Genomic DNA, 22,138 nt, shown 5'->3' with positions numbered 1-22,138 from the left:
GTCAAATTCAAAATGCAAGCCTAGTTACAGCAATACAGTGGATGGTCAGAAGCTGTTACAAATGTCTATTTCTCAACTGCCCTTCAAGCAGGCATGCTACATTTTCTTTAGAGAACAAATACAATTTCATTCTGCAGCCAGTATGAAGTAAGGAGTTCAAGTTTCTTTGGAAAATATTAACACTAAATAAGTTACCCTTCTAGCAGGCTACTAGAGGTCTAGAAATAAAAGGCAGCATTGGAAGATTTTAGGAGGTGCTGAAACATTTGTTTTGAAGTTTTATTACAAAAATATATTTGCAAACATACAAAATTTTGGATGAAAAAATGCTCGTTCTTAAACATTTATGCAATAACTTAATGACTGCAAACATACATAGGTGCTATAAAATCCATACCAAAAATGTTAATGATGCAGTATCCACATTTATTGACTGAAAATCATTCTTGTTCCAGTTTTCAGAAATCTTTCCTGAAGCCCCCCTTCCCCATGATCTTCAGATTGAAGGAACATGCAAATGGGTACAACTGGTGCATCCACAAAAAGTGATAAAACTCAGAAATTTATACTAAAAGCACATAATGTACATAAATCCCACAACTAACCACATGTCCATACACTGAATAGATTAAATATACCACCAAATCAGAGATACTGCAATTTTTCCAACTTGAAGTGAAGATATTGCATCTTAACATTTTTGTAACGTTGCCAGACAAAACTGAGGTGATACATATTGCACACATTCCTCCTGTTAAGATACGCTGTTCAAAGCAACCCAAATACCTGCCAAAAAGGTGGCTGATTTGTTTAGAACAGATGTAAAAAAAAAAAAGTCCCAAATTAAGTTTGTTTTTAACAACATTTCGGAAATTATATCAGTGATTACACATGACATAATAGGTTTCAAAAACATACCAAAAGGAAGCAATTAGAAATGCAAGCAAAAAAGATATATCCAGCAGAATTTAAATATTGAGTACTTATACACAGAATTAAACATTTTATATGAAGTCAAGATGAATCACTTAAATATCTTTATCTCTATTCAAACATTCTGCAAATCCTGTTTAATTTGGAAAGACAAACTGCTTCTAAAGTAATGGCTATTAGGCACCTTTCATACAAACTTTGCATTATTAAATAACAGCAGATAAAGTCTAACTACAAAACTGAGAATTTTGATTTTTCCTGAACAATTCAGCAGCTGTAGGTTTTAGAAACTTGTCTTTTATTAGGTTTGAGCCTTTTTATATTTTTGTTTCGTAGTGACAACGCTAGAGACAAAACACAAGCTTAGGTAATGCAATGACTTTAGGGAGTATAGTCTAAACTAATAATCTTTTAATTCTCAGAACTAATAGGTAAAATCCCATTAAAACAGCACTTTCACCCAACCCAAACAAAAATACACCCCCAAAAAAAACAACTTGAAAATGGTCACAGTTATTTCCTGTGATGACCCATGGCAACAACTTGCTACACACTGTTATCCCTATGTGAGGATAACATGAATTAAGCACTTTCAACAAGCTGCAATTTTAGATTTATGCAAAAAGTTAATCAGGGAAAAAAATAACAGTCCACATTTTAAAAAATATATTCAAATTTTACAGGGTAGCTGAGCTTCTGTTTTACAATGCAACTTTTAAAGAGGTTTATCTGTTAAACCCACTGCCCTGGCACTTGCCATCAGTCTCTGCAATGTACTGGATGGCACCTTGGCTGGTTATGGTGCCTGCTGGCTACACAATGAGAGGATAGAACAAACGTGTGCAAGTGTTTGAGACAAACAGGTTTGCTTGCAGTAAAAATGCTTAAGGGACTATGATTTCAACTGTTTCTTTTCTAATTCATTTTAAAAACTGAAGGGAAGTAAACCAATAATGTATTGCTAACAGTAGACTACAAGGTAAAGTAAGGATCTGCCAACTGCTTGTGGGGGTTGGTGGACAGCTGGAAACAAATCAAGGATATTCAAAGTGGAGTCAAATTTCTGTAACAGCACTGCTACTCCACACAGTATTACTTCTGTCAACTGTACTTGACTGAAGAACTCAAAATACAACTCCTTCCTATCATCTCTATATATCTTTGGATACGACTGCATTTAGCAAACAGTACAGATATGCACTATCAGCTTCCAGTATGTCTATTCTTACAAGCTGTTATCAAATCTTCCTCTGAAGAAACTGGAAGCTGTCCATAAGAAGTGAGAATTATGGACTTCATCTTTGCCTAAACCCAGAGAAAAAGCAACTCTTTATTTGGTTTAGGCTATCCATTTTTGTTTAGAGGAACTGCTCATTGGTGTGTCCCTTTTAGCAAAACTTTTCCTAAAAAGCCCAACAAAACGAATTAATTTAGGTCTCATTCGAGTCTCACTGTTTATGTGCATACACAGTATTATACCTCTAGAATTTATGCAGGAAGCTCCTATCTTCCTTACCAAGGCAGAGTTTATATTGCTGAATTGAAATGCTACCATTAAAGCCAATATAATTCTTGATGAATGTGCATGACATTAGCATATTTCCCTGAATCTTGCACATTTTCTTAACATATTTTAACTGGAAACACTGAACTCAGAGGCTGAGATTAGCTTTTCAGAAGGCAGGTATTGCTAAACAAAATATATTTTCCACTAAAAAGCTATGAAAAAAACCTAAAATAGATCAAATACATAAAATTGTAAATATTTGTTGAATCTAAAGCATACAGATATGTGAACAAGTCACAATTAAAGCTCAATTACAAGCTTCCAATGAAATGACCATGCACCTTGACTATGTCAACATTAACTAATCCATGGGATATATACACACATACATGTTGTAAGGAGCCAAACAATCTTTTTCTTGATATTGCAATAGTGCTTGAGGGAGAAGAAAGAAGCAGTGCATTATAACTCACTACATATTAAGTTTTTACTCAATAAACCAAAACCTTTCTACTGGAAAAAGCATTCTTTAAAACTACTATTGCTGAAGTCTTATTAATTACCTTTGCATGCCTTCAAGAAATAAAGAGAGGCCATGAGTAAACCACCAGAGCAGCAAAAGAAACTATCAGAAATTTTCTGACTTCAAGTGGGAAAGTACCCAGTTAAGTTCGTATGTTAGTGAATAGGGAATTACTAAATCACATACCTGTAGAAGTAACATTTTAATTAGAGAAACTTCAGACTATGAAGTGTACACTAACAATCTGGGGAGAAGGCAACAGAAGAAAAGCATGCATTTGTTCCCCATCTGCAGTTTGAATACTGCAGTTCCAACACAACTGAGGAATGAAAGCCAACTATGACATGGTCCATCCTTAAGCTAAAAGGGAAACAAAGTATTTCAATTGTATCAAACACTGCAAAAGGGGAAGAGGGTTTTCCAGTGGTTCTCTCTTAACTATAAACGTGAAACAAGAGAACTTCACCACCCAACAGAACTGCTCCGTTGCTTAAAAAAAAAAAATAAAAATTATGATACAATCACTGAGGATTTTGCATATTTCAAATTTTGCCTTTTTAAAGAAAGTGGCCTCATTCAGTTGGATACCTGTTTAATGTCAGCAATGCCAAAGCAAATAAGATTAATGGAATATTTAAAAGATAAATATGTGCATTAGGTAGAGACTGTCAATGTATTCAGCAAATCACATTTTTAAACTTTTAATTAAAGATTCAGCTCCAAAGGCCTGCCTTCCATATCCATTCCTTCCCTATACCTGCCAACTTCATCTCAAGGCATTTTGCTCTGTTTTCCCTCAGTCCTTCAAACTGCAACTAGGTTCCCATAACTGAATTTTGTTCCAATGTTGTGCAGTGTACTGTACTATCTGCTGGTTTAAATAGCACTGAGTCTGTATTCCTTGGACAGTGAACACAGCTAGGAATGAAAGCCAGAGCAAACATTTGCACATTCACTTAATGCTAATGATAGCTCAAATGCAACTTAAGTCCCCTCCCCAGTTAAGAAAACATAAAGTTGAAAAAAAAAAAAAAAAGGAAAAGGTTTGCTGGTGACGATCACAGTGAAAACCTCCATATCACTTCTGAGAACATTATTTTCATAAGTATTTAAGGAATAGTCTTTCCTAAGAGGTTCAAATTCAAGACACTGAAAAGTAAATATTCTCTTACAAAAATATTAGTTTTATACTTGAGGCATATTAGTTTCTAAAACTGATATATTTTAAGTAGATTTAGCTTCAATTATAGCTTAATGTTGTCCGTATTCTTGGTTAGGACTTGCAAGTAGACTTCATGTATAGTGCTCAGAAAACGGGAATCATTCTGCAGGAGAAAAAACATTAGAAACATTAGTTAAAAGGTGAAAAGAAAGTTTAAATTAATGCCATTTAAGTAGTGCATTAGGATTCTTCGTAGTGATGAGAGATAAACTAGCTGCATATTTGTACAAAAGGCAGTGCTCTTTTGACAACATAAAGACTTTGAACCATGAAGGTGGTAAGACAGCTAAAGAGTTCACCAAGCACACTGGATGCTCACCCAAGCAAACCAGGGGTCACTAGGTCAGCCTTGGCCATGTAATTTCACCTCCCTCCTGAGTCCAAGCGTTAGTCTTAGACACAGGGAATTCCATCCTGTGTACAGGCTCCCAGATAAAGTCTGCCTGAGTGTCAGAAGTAATGTTATTTCTGTCATCAGACCAGCATGACTGGGAAGTGAATTAGATTAAGCTATAGACAATATGTAACAATATTTCAAATGACAAATTTTAAAAACTAGTATCTAAGCAGTTAACTTGAAGATGTAATACTCTTTTCAGAAGATCTGCACAGCAAAACTGGTATCCTGCCTGGAGCACTGCGCAAGCACTCCCATACTGCAGGGTACATGTATTCTGGTCTTCATTCAGCTATCTCTATATATAGAGAAGACTGGAGACATATATTCCAATTTTCTCTCTAAAGTTGCTAGTGATGTTCTTCAGACTACTGGGTGAGAATCAGTGTGCTACGTCTCTAACAAGAGTATTTCCAGCAGCTGAGCTCAGCTCCAAGACTTAGAAGGAAGCTAGCTGAAGTCTTTAAAGAGTTAAAAAACAAACAGCCATACACACCAATATACAAAAAGGTTATGAATAACTTAATGACTGGGAAGATACTGTTATTTTTAGACTTGGGTTTTGGGTGTAAGCTCTAACATCAGTGTGGAGGGGGCAAGAGAATTCCCAGTTAACAAAGTTAAAAGTTAAATCCGGAGTTAAAGTTTATCATTCATGGCAACTTCACCATAACATCACAGGTCAGAATAATCTCAATACATGGCTACTCACATTACAGATCTAATTCAGCTGAACTTCTGAGTCCCTAGAAACAGAACTAGACCTCTGCAATTTCCATTTCAAGGACACATACTTCAGGTAAAAATCAGGAACAGATCTAGGGAGTTGGAAGCAGGAAAGTCTTCCTTGGGAAAGCAAGGAACACTTACAAAGACAACAAAACCAACCCAACTCCATACTAGGGCTTCTGCCAGCACAACTTTTTCCTCACTTGTGCAGCCCTTTCCTATTAAGTCTTCCATCTTACCACCAAAATGAGCAAGCTGTGCTATACTATGTGCACAGTGTGGAGTAATATACCCCTTTCAACAGTAAGGAAGAACTGTGATGTTTCAGGGCAAAATGAGTTATTTGGGGTACAGAATTTCTCAGGACTGGCTACTGCACTTAGAACCCCGTCCCTCAGAAATTGAGCTCTATAAAGACCGGACCTTTATTAGATGTATCAATGCTTCTTGAAGCTGAGACCTGCTGAGAACAGTGGGAGGTATAGGCTGAATGTCTGTTGTTCCAAGTGTTAAAGGTGAAGAAGAACTGGCTTTATTCTCCACTTCTGTAGGTTTTGTAGCTGATTGCTGAAAAACACTAGGAGACAAGAGGATTGAAGGCGTTACTGTAGTTGTAGCTGTAACAAACTGTGGAGGTGCAACCTGCAAAAGAACAGAAAATTAATAAGCACTGTGTCCAGTATGAATGAATGCAGTTATAAAGGGCAGAGAGACAAGCATACAGGTAACAAATTGTAGGCAATAATTTTTAGTCAGATACTACTGCATAGCTGCTTTTCATGAATAACTACCTATGAAGATCGCTATCACTAGTAATTCTTATTTTAAAAGCTGAAGAAGGTAACAAGTCTTTAATATTCTTGTCTACAGTCTCCTTCCTCCTCATGTGGTTACTACCTCCCAGGAATTTTGAAACATGAACACACTGAATAAAAGATGAGCTTTTCATCTTGGCAATAAAAGGAGCCTTTGGTTGTTTTGCAGGTTATTATTTCCTTAGGAGTTTATAGAAAGTCCAGTCCTGCTTCCCATATGTCCATAAACTTACAAATTGAAGTAAAGTATCTCAAAGATACTTAAATGAAGTCATTTGGAGTACACCAAAACCTTCTCATTCTAAGTACCTTTTCCCATGTGGGGAGGGGGAACACAAATATTCTGAGGACCATTTTCCTTCCTCATTCTTCCACAGGTTTGTGTACATTTCATTACAGATATCCACACAATGCCCTTACCACATCTCCTTTTAAGCATAAATTGCAAATGCATGAGAAATACTACATTTGCATAAAGTGGACATGAATAAACAGTACCTTTGAGCAACTCTCACATTTCCTAATAACTGCAATTATTATTCATTCAAAAGAAATCAAGACTGAATGTGATACATAGATATTTAATACAGAAAAGAGCTTCCCTTACATAATCAAAAAGCTTTTGAATTAAAAAGTGCAAAGCCATCTAAAGTTAATGTGTATATAACAGCAACAACAGCCGAACTACCAAATTGATTTTGTTATAGTCAAAACTGTGAAGACTTACAGCATGAAATTTCAGCTGAAGACAACGTGTTTATACCCACAAATGCAGTTTACCATACAACATACACATTTCTTGAAATTCTGAAATTCACATAAAATGCTTTTATTTAGGTAATTATTTACTGTGTCACAAACAGACTGTATAGCTTGTCTTAGAGCAGGCCGGTAGCTACAACAGCATTTTTACTTTAAGCAGGACTATTTTTACTGCCTTCAGAATCAGATCTGGGCATGCCACTAGAACTGGTTTTATGTAGTGCAAGTTGGACAACAATGAAGCAATTTAACAGACTTGAAAAAGGAGGGGGTGGATAAAGACAAAGCAGAATTAAGTTACAGACGGTATACTGAAAAGAATACATAACTAAAAGGTGATTAAAACCAATTTTTGAAGACCTGACTATTACCAGTTATTTTTGAACTGTTATTCAAAGCCAGTTCTAATAATGCTACACCTGTATTTGGATCACTAAAACTAGCTATTAGAAAATTTTGCACTTAGAAATTGGTTTTGTTTTTTTTTTTTTCCCCTTTGTATCTTCTCCATAAAATACAAGCTTTCTCAGGAAAACTGAAAGACACAGCAAGGCAGGGATTGCATGTTATGCCTCTGGGGTGCTAAAGATAGGGCTAAGGCTAATAAACCCTATTGAATTAGTACTGCTTGCTTCTAAGATAATAAAACCAGTTCAGACTGAGCAAGCTAACCTTACCTGAGCCTTGCAAACTCAATGCAAGACTCAGATCAAAAATGTATTGTAATTTCTACGTTAGCACCAACAATAAGAAGCTTTCGTACAATAAAAAGTGTACTCGTTCACAGAAGGCTACAGAAACTCCCACCTGCTTCAGGAAGGCAGCTTGATGCTTCATAACAGCACTTCAAAAATGATCAGAGGCTAATGACTACTTAAGATACCAACTGCTTACCACAGTTTCACACCTCCCCCCCCCCCCCTTTTTTTTTAATTTAAGAAAACCAACAAACAATTAGCAGAAGTATTTATTCACTTACTTGACTTGCTTTAGACAAAGTCTTCGGCTGTGGAAATATTTCTGATTCCTTGCTTTGTTGTACAGGCTAAAATGAAAAGAAAGCATAATCAACAGGTTAACATCCACAGCTCAATTTCCAGGGGTGGTTCTCTACTTTTATGAAAGCATAAAAATGCATATTTCAGACAGTAGATGTAATCTGTTCCATTTTGTAGAACTGATATAATTAATGAAAAGTTGGAAAAAAGTGAAAATATTTGAATGTATATTTTGTACTTTCAGTATTACGGCAAACCTGTAAAGCCATAACAAAATGCTTCTGAAGAAACACCACTACAATTAAAAAAAAAATAATCGAAGCATTAAAACACTGAAACTAGGAACAAAACAGGTCCTAAAAAAAGTGAAGAGTTGAGTACCCTGTAACCAGTTTGGTAAATTGCCAGGAAGGTTAAGTTCAGTATAGTTTTTCTATGAGTTTAATCCCTCTACAAAAATTCAGATTCTGCTTTCTGCTAGATTTTTGCTAAAAGTATTCATAGCTTTGCAAACAGCATTCAGGTATTTCATTGGTCAGATTCAAATATTAGAGTATCAGAAAATACAATAAAAGTCATGTAGATCAGATACTTTTAATTTCTATGGCATTCTTCAAAGGACTTGTTATAGCCATATGGAATACCTCTTGGCAACACAGAACTGGAAAAACCCCTTTGCAACAAAGAGTTCTTAGCTTACTTGAACTACAATGAAAAACACTCAGGGAATTGATAGGCCTTAATGACAAAAATAAAGTTAGCTTCTTGAAGTGTCAGCAAGCACAAGATCAATTTCTTAAAGTCTGTCCTGGGTTCAGTAGGAGTCATTTTTTTCCTTCTTGGTAGCTGGTGCAGTGCTGTGTTTTGACTTTCGGCCTGGGAACAGAGCTGATAACACAGACGTTTTGGTTTGGCTAAGGACTTTGTGAGCCTCATGCTCTGCCAGGGAGGAGGAGAAGCCGAGAGGAAACAAAGACAGGGCACCTGACCCAAACTGACCAAAGAGGTATTCCATACCACAGCACGTCATGCCCAGGAGGTAACTGGAGAGTTACCCGTAAGGGCTGGGACGGTGGGGTTGGAGGAGGTATCGGTCGATGCTCGGTTGGGCTGGGGGGGGGCAAGTCATTGGTCGGCTGGTGCTGAGGTGTTGCATTCTCTTCCCTTGTTATATCCTTTATCATTATTATCATTGGTGGTAGCAGCAGTGATTTGTGTTATACCTTAGTTACTAAACTGTTCTTATGTCAACCCATGGGAGTTGCATTCTTTTCTATTCTCCTCTCTGTCCCTCCAGGAATAGGGGGAAGGAAAGAAGGGGGAGAGTGAGTGAACAAGCTGTCTGGCTGGGTTCTTAAGAGTTAAAGATTAATAAGAGTCTTGCTAGTTTGAGAGGATATTTGGACTATGGTGAATTTTGTCTAATGAAAATATGTGCACACAGTGGACATGGTGGAAGAAAACAAGGGTTAGCATACGAAGCACTCATTTCAAGGCTTTCCAGCAGATGTTGAATAAAGCACAGTCAAGGGCAGTTATGGATAAAAGCAGCCAGTTCTTCCAATTGCTCAAAGATGTTACAACCTTCCACTAAATCTGTACCAAGGTTTAGTACTACACTAAAGAAAAATACTGCTCAGAACATACAGTTCTTCAATACTAGATCAAGACAGCTGCTCAGTTTGTACTTCTGCAATTTGTATTCCCTCCACAAAATCAATCAGTGCAGCTATCTCAAAAAGGTGATCTCTAGTAAAATAATCCTGGCACCTACCAGTAACAGCCATCTTGAAAAATGTCAGGAACAGCAGTAGATTAGAAATAAGGTAATTAGAAAGCACAATAAACACACACACATTTCTTATACATTAGGACAGTGATAACTCCCCCTTTTCTGAGGGCAGAAAATCATTTTAAATACAGGGTATTCTATAATAACACTTAGGACAAGTTACAGGCTGAAGAACTGATCTTTTAATTGGCTTTCTGTTATGAGGAAGTCATCACCATATTAATACCAGCAGCTGACCCAGACATGGCTACCAAAGATGTTGTTAAAACCAAAGCAAAACTGGATAATGATAAACCCAAGGAAATTCATGCCAATATAGCTGTAAGTAGTTTTGTTTTATGTATTTTATTCTTGCATTATCACTGTACCCAAGATGCAAGAAGACATGATCAAACACTGGCTTAGACTCTATGAACATCTATAAAATAAAACAATAATGCAACAAAGCATTATAGAAAGTTACTTCCTTTGGGAAAAAAATTGTCCTTACTACTGAGGTAGCCAATCATACAGCACAGCAACGCTAACTAATAGGAAGTAATTTATAAAACAAAGCCACAGGCATTAACCTCACAAACTAGCAGTGAAGTTTTCACTTGGTCTCTCAAAGCAAGTTTACTGCTTTGGCTGATATTAAGGCAAAGACAATAGATTCTCCTCCAAGAAATAAAGTTTAAGAGGTCCTTTGTAAGTGATATTAGTATAAAGTAAACCAGGGTTATCAATTAAGACAGATCAGTTTATGACCTATTTTACTAAATAACCAACAGTATTTCAAAACAGCCCACAAGTATCCCAGCAGAAGGGGGTAGAAATTGGAGGAGTACTGAACACCCAAAGCAAAATAACCAGAAACAGGAAATTGTTCATTTGTACCTTCAAAAAAGGTACAGGCCAGACATCCACAGCATCAACTCTCCTAACACTTATCAGTCTGTAACTTTCTGTCCCTTCTCTGATTATCAGTTCTTAACAGTATTTTTCTGGCACAAGTACAGATGAATTCTTTAGGGCTTATTCATCCCCTAACAGCACCAGCTTGAAAAGCCTCCTTCTCTATAGGCAGGTCTGTCATTGATAGCAGATGCTTATGATCTAAAAACTAATGGAACTGGATTTCCAAGTTAGCAATTCAATCAATATCCCACAATGGAAGTCCTTAATTATTTTTAAAAGGTTAATATATAACAGCACATTTTCCAGGGGAAAAAAAAACAACAACACATAGCCTAAGAACAGTCTAAAGCTTTATGGATACAAAAGCCCACAGAATACCTGAAGGGGAGAGGTTATCTTGCTGTTCAAGGTTGATGGCTTACTGTGAGATTCTTTGAAGCTTTCTGGTGTTGCAAGCTGGCTAACTGAGGCAGAGATGTTTGGTGTTAAGGAAGTCTTAGCGAGAGACTGCTGCTGCATTTGGTCATGCTGTGGTGTCAACCTGAGTTTCTGGAGAAGATCAACACTTGTATGGGATGTATTTGAGGCAGTTCCTGTATTTGCTGACGTCAAGGGTGCTGTAAGCTGACTTTGGCCAGCCATTAGATTTTGTGGAACATGGTTCACTTCAGATGGCAGCTGAGTCACTAGTGGAGATATCTGCTTGGCAGCTTGCTGCATAACTTGCATTATATTGTTGTTTTGTTTGAGGCCCGGAAGCATCTGAGCAGGGGCAGCTTCCACTGTTGAGGCTGAATTAAGAATAGGGCTTAAACGAACTGAATAGCTTGAAACATTTTTTATATCAGGCTGGGAAACTGAAGCTGGAGGTATTAGCATAGGTGTTAAACATTCTGGCTGATTCAAAGGATTGGCACTGGTTTTAACGCTTGGACTTTCAGATTTCCCTAATGATTGCTGTATTGCTGTCGACTGGTCAAAAGAAAAAGGCAAGAACAAACTGTGCTGCTCTCTGGCAGAGGCATCAGTCTGCAACTTCCCGATTCTCTCTGGATTGGGATACAGAGCTACAGGCTGTTCCTTTGATACAGAGGTTCCAAACAGTTCCTCCAAAGTCAGATGCTTTTGCCTTGGCTAGAAAGAGAAAAAAGAAGTTTTCAGTTTAGGAACATACATAACACTGTGCATCTCACACTGTTACAATTTCAATAAAACTATGAAAGACAACTAGGTCAAATGCATTTAAAATACAGTTTGGATATCAAGTGTGCTCTATTTACATGGATTTTGAAATCCGTTTCATTTACAAGGAACATCCTGTCTATGTAAGGTTTTTCTCTTACAGCCCTCTATGGATGCACTGTGCACTAGAAATATAAAGAAGGGGAAAGGCCATAGATTCTGTCATTAAGATGGCACCCACCATCATCTATCAGCCCTAACTACACAGGCCCTTGGGGGCAGTGGGGGTGAAGAACATAAGTGTTGAACAAAATCCACATGAAATTTATAGAGCTGGAAATAACTAAATGGCCTAAAAGATGGCAAAGGAACAGAGAAACCTGAAAGCACACAGCTCATCTAGCAATACATGCCTAGACAGTTCTCACCATTTTCATTAACATGGCAACAGATGTTGCACTAGGTAAAAGAATGTGTATTAACCCGAACACATGCATATGTATCTCCTTGAAAAATGTGTATATATACATATTGTTACATCTAACAGTCCTTCAGTATCTCCCAAAAATATACATCTAGCCTACACCAACATAGTTAAAAAAAAATATCTAATTTTAAGGATATTATCTTCTTAATATTTTGCTGAGAATATTTTAAAATGTGTTTCACTAAAGAGAAAAAGAACATCTATTAACACCCTTCATCTCAAAATTTCCCTTTATTTTTCCCTTTTCTTCTTTTAAAAGGTTGCACAGGACCAGAAGTTATATAAAACAGCTGGACTAAAATACAACATTCTGTTCAGTAGACTGAATGGCCTGCAGCACAATTCCAGGGCATTCTGATGGTATGTCTAAATAAAGATGCTGTTTTACAATGACAACTACTGCACCATGACATTGCTATGCTAGCTCTAATTTTACTAGATAAGAGCAGTGAAGGTATGGCAGTACAGGTTGCATGCAAGTAGCTTAACAAAAGAAACCCTTGAGCTTGAAATCACATTGACTTCTGCACAGGTTAATAATCTATACTGTCATTGCTGTTACTCATTTTTACCTAGCCTAAAGTCAGGCCAACTTCATTTTGCAGCTGAGACATTCTGTAGTTTATAATCCTTGATAATGATGTTAGGATTCTTCCTAGAATGTTGCTCTTTTTTCCACTGATCTTACTGTTCTGGAGACCTCTCCTTCAACTGTAAAGATTCCATTAAGAGAAAAATCACTATTCCATCTCATTTCATACTCAGCTTTTCACTTCAGTATGATAAATCTATCTTTCTAAAAATCTAAAATCTAAAACTACCTTTCCTTTATTACCAGTAATTACAAGAATCAAGTAATAAACAGAAACGTCTACCATGCTCTGATCCAAGTCAGACTAGCCCCTTATGTGGATACAGTCTCAAACATGAAGTTAATTTCCAGCCTGAAGTATAAAATACTTCTTTTGCCTGCCCCATCTTTAGCTGAGGTGTACTTTGAGTGTATCATCAGCTCAGTGTTATGAAGACCCTTTCAGCTAGGGCTGCAAAAAGGCAACACAATCAGTTTATTTGATAGGAGCAGAGTGCTAGTCAGAGGGCTTCTCCAGAAATCATTTCAGATACATTGAAACACAAATTAACAGTCAGAGCTGGCACTTCATGATGTTCTGTTTCAGTTTTGCTGATTGCTGGCACAAAAATGTCTCATGATACAACCAGTTTTCATTTTGAACTGCCAAGTTCAAACTTGAGATTATCACAGAAGAGACACTAATTTTTTATTTCCAGATCTGTGATATCTTTAGCATGAGATTAAGTTAGTCATTCGACATGCCAAGTGGGACATTTTGAGTGCAGGAGTTTGAGAATCTCGCAGTACTTATCTACAAATACTATTACTTAATTTCACTGGTCACTTGTTTCAATTAGATGAAAAACTGTATGTTTACAGTAGTCCTTTAACAGTTGTTACTGTTTTTCCAGTAGTCCTCCAGTTGTTCATGTTATTAAATATGTGATTAAGATCAAACACATTTGCGATATATTTGAACCCAGCTAACTAGCTTAAAGAATTTATCAGTTATGTTACCAATTAAATTTTACCAATATCTCTGCAGCTATTATTTTAATTAGGTCAACAGAACTAAAAATATTCCATTTTACCTGTTCTATAAATTTACTATTTCCCTTTTAACTACTTGAGAGCAATTTCTCTTTCCAGTTTTTCCTTTACTAGTTGTTTGATTTCTGTTCTGCAACTTCATGTGCTGTCAGGTGGGGCACTTCAGCTGATTGCTTTCTGTCTACATGGAGTGACCCAAAAGAAAGCATCTTCTAAATCAAAGACTCAGGTGACCCTGCTGCAGGTCTCCAGAGCAGGCATGCAGTAAGCTGAGCTGGCTGCCAGGGGCTCAGTCTCTCACTTACACTGATCCAAGAGCAGAGGTGCTGCTGTGGGGGTAGAGGGGACTGTGACAGCAAATAACCCCCAGCAAACTCCCCACCCCTTACTTTAATCTCTTAACTGTTACCACCTCATTCCCTAAAACAGATTCCTGCTGCCCACACCCTCACCGTAAACTGTGCTAGAAATTATTACTACCACAAAGTAAGTATTTCGTTTACAATACTAAATGTGAGGTTGCACATATTTTCATAGGACATTTTTCAGACACAGTGGTTTATTACATCAGAAACAACAGTAAACTATGGCAGGCCTTGCAGCTTACTGAAGAGGAGTTTTCCTGAGAACCACTACTGACCTACCTGTGCCCACTGGGTGTCACTGTAGGCAGGGCCAGGATACTTGCATGTTACAGAAAATTTGGTTATTGCATAAGGTTTTTTTTCCTACATTTATCTCTAAGAAGTCGTGTATGAAGCTACAGCTTCCTTGGTCAGAAATGCTTCCTAGAAAATGGAGCCAGATACTGAACTTGAATCATCACTGCCACTCCAGCAATGATACCGAGTATTTTTTAAACAAGTTTCCCAAGGTTGATAAACAACATTTACCTGAAGCAGAGTTTTATTTCACTAGCATTTTTACTGTGGTTTAAACTTTAATTACAGTAGTAACACCACGCTTTAGAATTTGTAGATATCTGGATACATGCTAATTCAACATGTTTTCTGTAACACTTATCTGAAAGAAATCTCAACACCGTATTACTACAATTTGAGCAACATATCTCCCCAACAACGCTAAGTTTTTTTATTTCTTTTTTTTTAAACAGTATTTCCCTTCCTGCAGAGGAAGGAATATACTGTCAGAAAGTTCTTAATATCGGAAAAAAAACAACATTATTTCCCTGCCACTAACAAAACAACAAACTCCAAAGCAAAACAACACACACTTTTTCCACAATCCAAGCGTGAAGGAATCAGCCAAGCCAACTGATCCCACTACCAAACTCACACAAGCAAAGGTTCAATGCAAGCTACAGAAGTCTGGGAGAAGACAGATAAATACACTTTCAGTTACACCAATGAGAATTTGGTGCTGCCATGACTGAAACTATTTCTTGGTTAACAATTCGCTGTTGATTCAAGTTAACAGGACTGCAGCTTTGAAAGCACCTTTGAAGGCAGCAGAGACAAACCTTATGTCTCAGATGTGAGAAAACAGGGCTTAAGTTCACATGTAAAAGACTGCAATTGATGCCACGTTCAGTTCAATAATGTGGCAGAGAATTTTTTCTTGTCTCCTGGCTCTGCAAGTGATCCTGCACATTACCATGGACTGACTTCTTCCAGCATCCAAGTTAGCCCATATAAACTCAGATATTCACAGTAATGTGGACAGAACCTTATATTTTTAAATGCTAACTCAAAAAGACAGAATTCAGGATACTAACAGCCTCCAAACATATTAGTTTATTTTTTATAAATTAAAAAGAAAATATATATATATATATTAAAAAAGCACCTTTTTTATGGCTGGATGGCACTCACCTGCTCTTGCACTTGTTTTGATGTTTTCTGTTCTGAAGGCTCTGTGCTTTCTGGCTTTGGAGGATTTGCATTTTGTTGCATTCCAGAACTTGATACAATACTTAAATCATTATTCTGATTCTGTGGGTTAAAAAAAAAAAGGGGGGGGGGGAATTAACACAAATACATGGAATCACAGAATAGTTAGGGTTTGAAAGGACCTTAAAATCATTAAGTTCCAACCCCCCTCTGCCATGGGCAGGGACACCTCACACTAAACCATGTCACCTAAGGTTCTGTCGAACCTGGCCTTGAACACTGCCAGGGATGGAGCATTCACAACTTCCTTGGGCAACCCATTCCAGTGCCTCACCACCCTCACAGTAAAAAACTTCCTCCTTATATCCAACCTGAACTTTCCCTGTTAAAGTTTTAACCCGTTACCCCTTGTCCTATCACTACAGTCCCTAACAAAGAGTCCCTCCCCAACATCCTTACAGGCCCCCTTCAGATACTGGAAGGCTGCTATGAGGTCTCCAAGCAGCCTTCTCTTCTCCAGGCTGAACAGCCCCAACTTTCTCAGCCTATCTTCATGACTTTAAGTCCACATTTACCCACTACTGCAATCCTGTTCACATGACACTTTGAAATACAGAAATCAGTACTCTGTACATAGTCTGTAAGACACTGCAGAATTCATGAATTTTAGGAAACAAAGCTTATAGAAAGCCATCCACCATTTAGTATGTTGTCATAAAGCTTTTACTTTATATTACAAATGAAAAAAATGACAACTGGTGTCATACTTCCTTGGCCAAGAAGGAAAATGATATACAAAAGGCAGGCTTTTCTACATCCTGTATCTGCAGTAGCTGCTAATGAGGAAGTTTGCTACACTTCATTAATTCAAGAACCCCAACTAGAAAAGCTTAACAAAAAAAATCCTTTCAGAAATCATCCTGAGTGGTTGGGAAAAGAGCCTGTCACCAACTTAATTCCACAGGCTGTAATTAACCATGCACATGCATTTTCAGAAAGTGCTAATTTGGTTTTCTGTGAACAAGGTGAAACCAGACGAGCTACATTGTAACAAACTATGTTTACAGATCAAGTTGACTTTAATCTTTAATAAATATACACATAAACAAGCACAAAAATTGTATTACAGTTTCAATCACCAGTGAAAACAGCCAAACTGTAGAACTGTCAAGCTTTCAATAGGTAAACTACAGCTTACGCACCTGATACAGCTGAACATTAGCATAAGACACCATGATTGCTCTGGTTGCTTACAGCAACAAAATAGGAACTAAACTTTTACCAACAAGTTAAAAACCAAACTGAACTTTATTACTCTTTTGTTTTCAGTTTCTAATTGAAAACAATAAATACAAAATTCAAGACTATGTGCTGTGATTCAGGGACAGGGATGAGAAGCAACTTCATCTTTCTGGCTTTTAGTCACTGACCTGAAGGTCAAAGCCCTTTGTGCCTGAACTGCCAGATGGCTTGTGGTCACACACACACAAAAACAAAAAACCCCCCAAAAAACAAGCATAGTTTTCGTTTCACTAGAGGAGGCGCTGCAGTATGTTTCTGTGCTCATTCTGAAACACATTCACAAAACACTGCACTATAAAAAGCATCCATTCACCTCTTAAAAAAAAAAGTAAATCTCAGAATTCATTCATTTTCACATATGGACTTGATGTAGTGAGTACTTGAAGGATTAAACTGTTTTGGAACCCTAGATTAAATCACTCAGACCTTCATAAATCTCTTTTACTCTCTGTGCCCCTCTCTCATGCCGACAGTCTGCCAATCACATGTGGGCTACACACAAGGATTACTGTATGATCCATCTGGAAATGTACCAGGCAGATAAATACTTTCTACTCCTAAATACAAATTCATGCATAATTACTGACTGCTGTAAAATAGTAATAAAAAAATCAAGACAGGAAAGGTCTCTCAAAGCCATCTTCAAAGCAAGTTGGTTACTTAAGTTAACATTGACATACTCTGGCTACAAGGAATTCCAAAATTACCGTGCCAGAAGTTTGTTGCTAAAGCTGAGGTGATCAACAGAACATTCCTCCAAAGAAGTTTGCTTGAAATATGACCAACATCATGCAATTCTGTTTACCTGGCAACTTCTACATAACTACAGTCATAGGCCATGGGATTACGTTGGAACAGATTCAGTTTACACAAAAAGAAAATTAAGTAATTATTCTAGTTTCTCTGATGTTCTAAAGCATCAGGAAACAAACACACCCACCAACAAATGAAGACCAAGACACAAACCCCCCAGTTATACAGCAGCTCTGCTGTAGTCCATGCCCTGCAGATTTCCCTACTGTATTACACCACAAAATCTGTATACCATTGCCTGTTTATCTGTATTTGTGTAGTGAGATTCAAACATGATACTTCAGAACTATATTTCTAGCAAAAGCTTTTCAGTGCCCTCACATGGAAAAGACCTCAGAACTGGAGAGGAGAAGCAGGAATAGCTCAAGTCATTTTTAAGAGCCATCTGTTGGAAACGTGTTATCCAATACTACAAGGACAAAGAGGGAGGAAGGCTTCACCACAGCCTAAGAGGGCACTACCAAAACAAGGAGTTCCTGTGGTGTGGAAAAGCCTCCAACTATTTCAAACCTATCACAGTTGATACAACACAAAGATGAGTCATTCAGGTTTTGATGTTTCCTTGTGCCCTTACAAAAGCTGCTCCTTCCACGACGCTGGCCTTTGTACAAAGACAATATCTCCCTGAACAGCACTGAGGCTCAGAGAATCAAAAGCATTTGGTTTTGTTTTTTTTTTGTTTTTTTTTTTAATTTTGTATTTAAAGCATTTTAAACACACATCATTGATTTTCAGAAGCTACTATCTAGCTCAGGTCACACACTGGTTTGTCACGTTTACCTGCCCTCAACCTACATCAGAAAGTGACAAATTAAAATTGGTTCATGCAAAGCTTAATCCACACATTTCTTCTTTTCTCCTTTGACAATCTCGAATCCTACAAAGACTCAAACCTCAAGTACTCAAAGGAACTGCTGCACAAGAGACTTCTGTAAGGAATCAAGCACTACACTCGTGCCAACTCTTGCCCACCAGAACAGACACCAAACCCCACACCACGGTTCTGCAACGTCATACTCATACATTATTTTGCTATTGCACATTCTTGCATTATTATACTCAGGGAAAGGCATGTTCAGAATCCTTGTTTCCTTTTTTCCTCCCTCATATTGCCTGGATGTATGAATTTGGTCCTAAGACTACACACAGTAGCTCTTTCCTAAGAGAACTAATACTCTCCATTACGTAAATCTGTGAATTTAGCACTAGCTAAAGATACCAGACTCATCCTTCTGAAGTCAATTAATTCATTAAAATAGCAGACACAGAGGAGAGAAGCAGTCAACTGGGGAACAGAAGGACAGCAGAACAGTACTGTTATACCTCATGTACAGCTATTAAAAATATGCTTACCAGAGTCTACAAATACACTGAATGAATGAATCTCTGATTTCCAATACTAGAAGATGTCTTTTGAGACTAAGAAGAGAGACACACTGTTGGGTACAATTGTTTTTTCTATTCCCAGAAAAAAAATTTGGATCACATGATGGACATTCAACCTATCTTGCCTGAAATCAGAGACTCTTTCCTAGGATAGTGTACTTGAAGGAGGGAACAAGACATCCATCTTAAAAGAAGGCTACTGAAACAAGAGCAGAGAATACCTGCTCCCTAAACAAAACGCAGCTGATAATGTTAAAAACTAGTTTCCAGATAGGCTTAATAATTCATACAAGTCCCACACTGTTTTAAAACATGAATTTTTCCCCATACCATCCCTTCTCTCTAAGTCATTCTACATCAGTGCTTGTGTCACAGGCAGGGGATAGTTCACAAAGTTTCTGGGCTTCTGTTATATTATTCAACTTGCCAAAACATTTTAGGGTGCAGCTCAACGAATGCTCTCCATTATGGCATGAATCACAGCGGATCTCCTCCGGTGACATTCAGTATGCAGGAAAAAATGAAAACCCACGTTGTCATCTTGAAATTCCTTATTTTAATGTTTCTTATAGTGGCTGACAAAAGCAGAGGTGGTCAGTGGTACTGAACATCTGCAGTGTCACAGATACCTAATCTTTCATGTTTTCTTTGACAACAAACTCACAAAACAAGACAGTAGATGAGTACTGACATGAAGCAGTCCACACAGCTGTTTTCAAGAAGCATTTTGTTCTGTCTGCGTCTCCAGGTATCCATTTTTAAAACAGTATTTCTCCTCCACCCCCAAAAAAGGGGGCAATTCAGGGGTCATTAAATTAGAGATAAGGTGTATTACTTTGCAATCTTGCATAAGAGTGTGTTTCATAGGACAAGAGAGATTTATTCTCTATCATTTCGCTCTCACGAAATCACAGGGAACACTACTACAGTGCACTGCATATGATGTCCTAAACCTCTTATTCAGAAGCAGAAGTAGTGGTTTTAGTTGTTTGTAAGGTTAAGGGAAAAGAAAGAAAAGGGGGGGAATAAGACATTTCCTTACTCGTTCATATTCATCCTTGGCTTTACTAAGCATTTCCAGGATGTCAATGGACTTGTTTTCATTGCAGCCATTGGTTCTGGTAGGACTTTTTCTGTCCTGGGAAACTTGTTGTGATCTCTGAGCTTCTTGTTGTACCACTCTGTAGCAGCAAAGAAGAAACATAATTTCAGAATTTTATCTTGAATTAACATCTTGCAAAAAGCAGTAAAGAAAAATGTACTTCCAGCTTATTAACACATTTTGTTCTGCCTGAATAAAAGTCTAACGCATAGATGTCCAAAGTTACGCAGGTTTTCATTTGCTACAACTTTTATACAAGTCATCAAATGGTCTGTACGATTTATCTCCAATGCAGACAGTATGGGTCTGTCTCTCACGAGAGTTTGCCTACAGTAAATACTGCTTCTGTGAAGCTGTCATGTTTAGACATTTTCACAATAAAATATGTGGACATCCAAGCATACAATATACAAAGAGCACATGTATTATACCACAGACTTACTTCTCAACATGATTTTTTCCATATTTAGCCAAGTCAAGCCATGTTATTCAACAAAATCAATTACAACACAGTTCTGATTCAGGACAAGGCCTACCATTATACAACACCACAAAGACAGTGGTAAAGAAGAGAGCTGGCTCACACCAGATGTCTCTGGAGCCAGCCAGCAAGGAGGCTTAAACCAAGTTAACCCTTACTACCACACTTAAGGCTCCGGGAAGAACAACAAACCATTTTCTTCTTTAACTGCTGTCATTCAAATTACCTGCAGGTCTACAACACATCCTTTCCTCTGGCCTTTGGTGCCTACAGTTCATTCACGATTTCTACTCCACCCCTACCTGCCTCAAGTATCAAACCCCTTCAATTTAAAAGATGGTTAAGACATGCAAGAAGATGTATACCTGGTACATTTCCCTAATAAAAGTAAAGGCAGCATATACTTCTACTCCTAATCCATTCGCAATTCACAAGATATACACAGTTGTGCAATGCACTAAAGCTTATCCTCTTGAAATAAACACACACCAGCCTGTAATCCCTTCTTTTTTTAAGCCTGCATTAATGAAATATGTTAAGAAAAAACAAGCACTGTAAACAGGGCAGAGCTCTGGAGCTGGCATGGCACTTCAGACTTCTCAAGCTGTGGAACTAATGGCTGATGGGGGAGCCAAAAGGTGCCATCATAACAATCACAGAAAGTGCCAATCATTCCAGCCTCCAGTTTCTTTGGGTCAGTTCAGATTCAGGACAAACTGTAGATTTGGGAGACTGAGATTAGATATTTATATGTACCTCTATGTTGCCATTTCTGGGGAAAAAAAAAAGGTTTTGCAAGTTTCTTTTCAGTTTTCTAGCAACCAAACCTCTTCACATCACTACAGTTCAGCTGTGTTTATTTGAAGAAGGGCTGGATTCGGCTTCTAATAATTCAACCCATCTTCAAAATTACTTTGAAAATTTTAAATCATACCAGGTGCTTATTTAACCAGCTTCTCATTATTAGCACAGCTTTTTCTGTCTGTAAGCAAGCATTCACCTGCAAATGGTTACTCAGAATAGGCAGGCCAATCTACAGTGTCTTGACAATTTCTACGAACTGCAGTATGTGCTCGTTTGGATGAAGCAGCTCAACACTACAAATGTTTCTATGGTGACACCCTGAGAGAACATTTTGTTCCAGCACCCCACGCCATCATACAGCCCTGACTTAGGACCTGTCTAAACTCAACTCCAAAACTAGGGGTGAGAAAGAGCAAGGTAAGAGAATACCAGAATACTTTACTGAGGTTTTAAGTGTTGGCATAACTGTATGAGGAAAATAAGTACCCCAGTTAAAAGTAAAATTCTTTTTTTAAGAACAGATTATCCTCTC

The 22,138-nt window shown here is 37.6% G+C and overlaps 1 protein-coding gene across 4 annotated transcripts in view; it reads right to left on the bottom strand.

Annotated features, from left to right (window-relative positions):
* Window positions 1-3,458: 3,458 nt before the first annotated feature.
* DCP1A (decapping mRNA 1A) overlaps window positions 3,459-22,138 on the bottom strand; it is a 34,016-nt gene continuing 15,336 nt past the window's right edge. For 3 of the 4 annotated variants that reach the window (XM_057417575.1, XM_057417577.1, XM_057417576.1), the window contains 6 exons: window positions 20,262-20,400; window positions 15,701-15,820; window positions 10,954-11,709; window positions 7,868-7,933; window positions 5,735-5,953; window positions 3,460-4,288 (listed from right to left, as the gene is read on the bottom strand). In XM_057417575.1, coding sequence (XP_057273558.1) covers window positions 4,208-4,288; window positions 5,735-5,953; window positions 7,868-7,933; window positions 10,954-11,709; window positions 15,701-15,820; window positions 20,262-20,400 — 1,381 coding nt within the window. In that variant the 3' untranslated portion in view covers window positions 3,460-4,207. Of the gene's footprint in view, window positions 4,289-5,734; window positions 5,954-7,867; window positions 7,934-10,953; window positions 11,710-15,700; window positions 15,821-20,261; window positions 20,401-22,138 lie in introns of all 4 variants that reach the window. The other variant, XR_008973240.1, reaches the window with a different exon arrangement.

The sequence above is a fragment of the Pezoporus wallicus genome, unplaced genomic scaffold, assembly GCF_028554395.1.
Source record: "Pezoporus wallicus isolate ANWC-B61680 ecotype Strahan unplaced genomic scaffold, APGP_CSIRO_Pwel_v1 contig_8542, whole genome shotgun sequence".
Taxonomy (NCBI): Eukaryota; Metazoa; Chordata; class Aves; order Psittaciformes; family Psittacidae; genus Pezoporus; species Pezoporus wallicus.
This window is presented reverse-complemented; position numbering and strand designations above follow the sequence as displayed.